Source organism: Mesoplodon densirostris, chromosome 16 (genome assembly GCF_025265405.1).
Source record: "Mesoplodon densirostris isolate mMesDen1 chromosome 16, mMesDen1 primary haplotype, whole genome shotgun sequence".
NCBI classification, from domain to species: Eukaryota; Metazoa; Chordata; class Mammalia; order Artiodactyla; family Ziphiidae; genus Mesoplodon; species Mesoplodon densirostris.
Genome location: NC_082676.1, coordinates 27,208,268 through 27,215,178, shown reverse-complemented (window position 1 = coordinate 27,215,178; position 6,911 = coordinate 27,208,268). Strand labels below are relative to the sequence as shown.

General features: G+C 45.8%; 1 protein-coding gene across 1 annotated transcript in view; it reads left to right on the top strand.

Moving 5' to 3' along the window:
• Positions 1-1,993: 1,993 nt before the first annotated feature.
• The window catches only part of TTLL9 (tubulin tyrosine ligase like 9), a 41,717-nt gene continuing 36,799 nt past the window's right edge, over positions 1,994-6,911 (top strand). The window contains exons 1-2 of the mRNA XM_060078392.1: positions 1,994-2,049; positions 6,029-6,140. Of these exons, the coding sequence (XP_059934375.1) occupies positions 1,994-2,049; positions 6,029-6,140 (168 nt within the window). The remainder of the gene's footprint in view (positions 2,050-6,028; positions 6,141-6,911) is intronic.

The following is a 6,911-nucleotide window of genomic DNA, read 5'->3' as shown; positions in this document are numbered from 1 at the left end:
TTTTGTTAGCTTTGCACCTAAATATTCCTCTTTTTAAAAGTAATAGTTGTAAATTGTATTTTTAATTTCAGAGTTCATGTGTCCATTGATAGTATATAGAAATATAACTGATTTGTATGTTCATTTTATATCCTGTGACCTCACTGTACTCACCTATTAGTTCATGAATTGTTTTTTAGATTCCGTGGGAATTTTTACACAATCATCTGCAAAAAGGGACAGTTTTCTTTCTTCCTTTCTGATCTATGTCCCTTTTATTGACTTATTGCACTGGTTAGAACTTCTAGTGCTATGTTGAATAAGAGTTGTAAGAGTGGACATCCTTGCTTTCTTCCAGTGTTCTTCACATATTCTTCAAATGTGTTTTTAATTACTCATTTTGAAACATTTTTATGTTGGCTGCTTTAAAATATTTGTCAGATCATTCTAACACATCTGCCATTTTGGCATTGGTACTATTGATTTTTTTTTTTTACATTTTTATTGGAGTATAATTGCTTTACAATGGTGTGTTAGTTTCTGCTTTATAACAAAGTGAATCAGTTATACATATACATATGTTCCCATATCTCTTCCCTCTTGGGTATCTATTGATTTTTCTTAGTCACATTGAGATTTTCCTGATTCTTAGTATGACAAGTGATTTTCAGTTGAAACCTGAACATTTGGGGTATTATGCCATAGAACTCTGGATCTTGTTTAAACCTCTTTTAGGTGACTTTTTCTGACGCCACTCCGGCCAGGGAAGGGGGCATGGTACCACCTCATTACTACCATAGAGTGTAGAAGTCCAGGTTCGCCACTTGACCTCCATTGACACTTGAGGGTAAAGGGGGTTCCTTCTTACTGCTGGGTGGAATGGGAGTTCTGGTTCCACTAGGCCTCTGCTGATACCACCCTGGCCGGGAGGGTTAGGAGTTCCTTGCTACTGCTCCCTACCTGACCCACATGAACACCACAGGAAGTGCAGCCTCATTACCACTGGGTGGTATTGAAAGTCCTGATTCTCCACTAGGCCTCCGTTGACATCAGCCCAAGGAAGAGGGGTGCCTCCTTACTGCCAGGTGGGGGTGGAAGCCCAGGCACATGATCTCCACTGACACAGCAGTGGTGGGCACCTCACTACCACCTGCTAGGGATGAAAGTCCCAGCTACATCTTTGACCTTCTCTGACACCAGCCTAGCCAGGGGTCTTGGGGGATATTGGGTACCTTGTTACAACCTGGTGGGAAGTCTAGATTCCCCACTCAGCCTTTGCTAGCATAAGTGAGGGTGGGCCACAGATTTGTTTCTGCCGGGGTTGGCCAGAGTAGAGAAGTTATTGTCTTAAGTGTTCCTTTCCTGGTTTTGTCAGCTGGAGAGAGCAGGCTTTTGTTGGAGGGTTTTTTTTGTCTGTGCCCATTGGTGTTTCAGACTTGCTAGCTTCTTCATCTCCACATCTGGGATCTATGAGGCAAAAAGATAACCCAGGGAATTCACCACATGCTGTTCCATGGGTCCTGAGGTCCTTAGCCGATCTGCCTTCTTCTGTCCACCTTTCAGGGTCTTCTTATACTTGTTTTATATCTAATGTCCTGGGGTTTTCGTTGTCCTGGTAGGAGGAAGAGGGAAAAGTATATCCATTCCATCTTCTCAGATGAGTGACAGAAAGGGGGATTTGCAAGAACATATCATTTAGTATAAGGATTAGCCATGGCACATGTAAAGCAACCAGACCATGAAAGGCACTGAAGACAGTGATTGCTGTTATTTTTCAATGATTCAAAGATCTTATCATTCTCAATTTGATTATTTTGTTTCATGCTGTGATGCTAAATTCTAAAATTCAGTAATTCTATGTTTTGGCATTTCCATGTATGGAACTTGACCTTTCTTCCTTTCCCTTTTTTCCTATCCCTGGACTGTCCTAGGGAAATAGTTGATTCTGAGCAAGTGTTCCATTGTCATGTCTTGCAGAGAGCAGAGAGTGTCAATCCGGTTCAAGACCACTCTTATGAATACTCTCATGGATGTCCTTCACCACAGGCCAGGATGGGTGGAAGTAAAGGAGTAAGAAACCCTCACCCCCAGCCTTGTCTCTTCTTCCCTTTGTCTCACAGGTCCTTGTCTCCCTTCGTTTTTGTCCCAGTTCCCTTGGGTGGCCACTGGGACTTGTCCCAATTTGGCTGTGACAGGGACCAACATTTATTTAGCATTCACAATGTGTTAGGTGCATTACTGATGCCATCTCTGTCTTATTTAAGCCTTATAACCATCCAGAAAGATGTGATTATGTTCAGAAATATTAAGCCAATTGTTTAAGGTCACACAGCACGTGTCAGAGTGGGATTCAAACCCAGTTCAGTTTGACTATTCCACAGCCAGTGTCCTATAGCTCTCTATGCAACCATCACAGACCTGTGGGGTGAATCCTCCGGTGATGGCAGGTCCTGGCCACTTACTAGTTCTGTGACCTTGAACAAGTTTTTTGACCCCTAAGCCTACGTTTCTTCTTCTATGCTGGGCCCTGGGGATACTGAGATGAAAAAGCCAACAATCCCTGGGACGTAGTAGGTGTTAATATTAGTGAAGGTTAAGGTTTGGATGCATGTAACAGAGACACAAAATAAAAGAGGCTTTGACAGACTAGAAGTTTATTTACCCCTCCCACTGAAGCCCAGATGTAGGAGGTTCAAAGATGGTATGGAAATGTGGGACCCATCTGCTTCCATCTTTCCACTCTGCTATCCTTTGAGTGAGGCCTTCATCCTCATGGTCTGAGGTGGAGTTCCTGTACATTCCAAGCAGCAGGAGGTAGGAAGGAGACAAGAAAAGGCATGTCCTACCCTTGAAGGACACAACCCAGAAGTCCCTCCATTTCACTGGCCAGAACTTAGCCATGTGGGCACACCAAGCTGCAAGGGAATCTGAAAAATGTAGACTACATTTTCCAGGTAAATGTTGGAAATTCTATGACTGTAGAAAAAGGAGAGAATAGATATGAGAGGTGAGGGCAACCAGCTACCCTGCCAGGGTCCTCAATAAATATTTGTTGCATAACAACAACTAAGCCTCCTAGACACTCTTCCGCACTTTACACGTATGACCTCTTTGAATCATCCCAGCACACCTTCCAGTAGGTGCTATTGTCATCCCCATTTTCCTGATGAAAAAACTGGACAAAAAGAGGAAAAATATACCATGTTGGAAAATGAAAAATATACTCATCTTGTCAGGGCTTGAGCTAGGGTTTGCACCTAGTCTGGCTGTCTGCAGAGTCCCAGGTTCATCCTCCCTGTTCTAGCAGCCTCTCAGTAATTGAAGGAACAAATGAGTGAATAGGTGAATCCATGCTTCCTGCTGCCTTGTGCTGGAGTCTAGCAGAGGAGACAGAACCTTACTAAATCATCCCACAAAAAAATTAGGAATTGGCTGATGGTGGCAAGCGTGGTATGGGTAATCCAAGATGGCAGAGTCCTCTCTCTGGCACTTTGGGGAGTATTACAGTGATGGTGATGATGGTGATGGTGGTGATGATGGCAGATACTGTGGATTTTCCTTCTGGGTTCTCTCATGTATCACACTAATATCAGAATGAGTTTTCCTTCCCTGGATCCAGAAGAACTGGATGCAGTGGAGGATGAGGCGGGGGAGGTGACCGGCAGGTGTACGGGAAAAGGCACTGTCCTGACCTGCCATGTGATCTGAGGCTGCCCCCTGTTTCTCCTCAGCCTTGCTCTATGGTCAAGTGGAAGAAGGTCTGAGGGTTTGTCTGGTGCTGATGGTGTGGGAGTCCATGAAGCAGGTTGTTTCCTGGCTGATCCCAAATTGCCTTGAGAGTCCTCAAATCAGGAAAGGCTAGAGGCCAGGGCCTTTACACCAGACATGGCTCTGTGAATGTGAGGCCTTGTCCTTAGGACCTAAGCTGGGGTCTGGTATTTCCAGACAGAACAAGGTCCCAATTCAGACCATCAGCCTGTTAGGTCAGAGTTTGGAACAGATGTGGCCAGAGCTGTGCCCTCCCTTGCTTCCCACAAAGAAAGCTGTCCTTGATGCCTGGAACTGCAGCAACCATCTTGTGACCTTGAGGTGATGAGCATGAAGACAACATGTTAAGGATGGCAGAATGAGAAGGTAGAAAGAACCTGGATTTCCTGTTGGCCTTGTTGAGCAGTTTAATGTCTTCCTGGTTGATTTAAGAGCAACTTGACTGTGATAATCATGAAGATGGTGTACAAAATGAACAAACTTGTGGAATTAGAAAAGCATCCAAAACCCACATCATGGTTTACAAGGCCCTGTTTGTTGGGCCCTACTCCAGTTTCAGTGTCATCCCTTACGTTTCTCCCTCCACTCTGGCTTTTTTTCCATATCCTTGAATGAGCCCTTTCCAAGCTCAGGGCCTCAGTTCCTGCCCTTCCCTCTCCTGGAACCCTCTCCCCACTGCCCTTGGTCTGGCTGTCCCTCCTTACCATTCAGATCTGAGCTGAAAGGTCAGCTCCACAGGGTAGCCTCCACCTAAATAGGTCCCTCAGCTGCCCTGCCTCATGGCCTCCAACTGGGTTATTCCAACTGGGTTATAACATTTCACAATTCCTCCTTAGAGAGTTGTGTATTTGTTTCCTTGTTTATTTTTTATCTTCCCCACAGGACTGTATGTACCACTTGACCAGGTGTTTTTGTTCCCCCTATATCTTTGCATCCAACATCGTCTCTGACATCAAAACAGCCTCAACACCTATGTGTTGTATGAATGAATGAATAATTCATTATTCATTCATTCATCCATTATTCATTCAACTAAAACAAAAGGTGGGTTAAAAAAAATTGTGAAAGGAAATAGACAAGAGTAGCTCTAACCACGGAGCTTGGAATCTGGAGCCCGATGGCCTGAGTTCCAGTCCTGCTCTGCCACTTACTAGCTTATGAACTTAGGTGAGTTCCTTAACCTCCCTGTGCCTCACTTCACTCATCTTTAAAATGGGCATAACAAAAGAACCTAACACTTAACGGTTACTATGAGGATTAATGAGTTAATATTTGTAAAGTACTTAGAACAGTGTCTGGCACATGGGAAGCGGAAGTAAGTATTAGCCATTAGAAAGTTTTAAGAACATGCCAAACAATGCCATGTGCCACATATGGATACGCACATATATACACAGTAAAACTATAAAGACACTCATAGAAATGATTCCAAATTCAGTCTAATGGCTTCCTTTTGGACAGGAGAGTAGGAGATAGAATCAGTCAGGAATATACATGGGGCTTCAGTTATATCTGTAACTTTTTACTAAAAAATTGGAAGTAATCGTGGTGGTGCATTTCATTTCCTGTCAAGTCTTTTTCAAGCACCTCCTCTGTGTACTCCAGTTCTGGTATCTGGATTTGGTAGATCAGTCTGGTTTCCTGTCCCCCTCTCTGGCATGGTGGTGAAGAACAGGATCAGAATTTGGAGTCAGGCAGGCTTGGGTGTGAATCCTGAGGCTGCCATGTCCTCACTGAGCAAGGCTGTCCCTGTCTTAGGGATCCAGGCATGATCATAGTCACTTTTGGGGCTGCTCTGAGGATTCAGTGAGAGGAGGGCTTTCTGAACTGGGAAGAGCTTATAAATGTTGCCTGTTTCCACTGCTTGGTAATGTGGGCTCAGGGGTGGCTACTTGGATGCTTCCAGAGCCCAGGCAGGTAACATGACCAGGTAAGGTTGGCCCGTTGTCATGGGCCATAGGGCATGGTGGGGACTGTGATCTGGAGAAGGTGTGCCCTGTCTAAGGCGGTGGGTGCCGGGGGGGCATCTGGGCTCAACGTGGCCAGATCTGCTGACTGTTCGAAGGAAGCCAGTAGCCTGGATTTTTGCAGGGACATTTCTGTAGTTTTCACTCAGGCCTCATAAAGTACATAGTGGGCAGCGACAGCCCGAGGCCACCTCCTTGAGACTTACCTGATGGACACACCGCTGCTTACCCCTCAGCTGCACCTCCCTGGGCCCCAGATCCCCGGCAGTGCTGAGGTCCTCAGGTCCTGACTTTTGTCCCACCCCCACCCCCAGTGAAGGAGAGTGGGATTTCTACTGGTGCGATGTCAGCTGGCTCCGGGAGAATTTCGACCACACCTACATGGATGAACACATGCGGATCAGTCACTTCCGAAACCACTACGAGGTGAGCTGGGTGGGCCCAGGGGACTGGGTGTGGCAATGAGCAGGAGTTGGCTTGGGGGTACAAGGACCAGAATGGAAAAGTACAAGGGAATTTGGGGTACCTGCCAGGTGAGAGATATGTGCCCTAGATTCATGATGAGCTAAACAGTGTGAGGGAATAGGGATCTCAGACCTGAGGAACAGGCCACCTTGGGGAAGGGACTGAGGTCATGGGCCGTCTGGCTTCAGGTGCAAAGGCTGAAGAAGCAGGATGCTTGAGGGATTATGTGATTTCAGAGTGAGGCAAGTTGAGCTGTTTGGAGTCTGGAGATGGGAGGGAGGACTGGGAGGAACGATACCACAAAGATGGGACTAGAGGGGCTGGTGGTGGGAGATTTAAAAAGCTTAGTGCAGCTTAGCAGTTAGAAAAAGAACTTTGGCATCAGACAGACCCAGGTCAAACCCTGGCTGTGCTGCCTGTTAGCTGGATAGCTCTGGGCAACTGACAACCTTTCTGAGCCTCAGTTTCCTCACCTATAAAGTGGGGATAATTATAGAATAGCAGGCTCTCAGTCAAAGTTACTCTTATTGTTACTCTTTTTTTTTTTTTTAAGATTTATTTTTATTTATTTATTTCGGCTGGGCCGGGTCTTAGTTGAGGCACGTGGGATCCTCGTTGTGGTGTGTGGGATCTTTTAGTTGCAACATGCGGGCTTCTTAGTTGCAGCATGCAGCATCTAGTTCCTTGACCAGGGACTGAACCCAGGCCCCCTGCATTGGGAGTGCAGAGTCC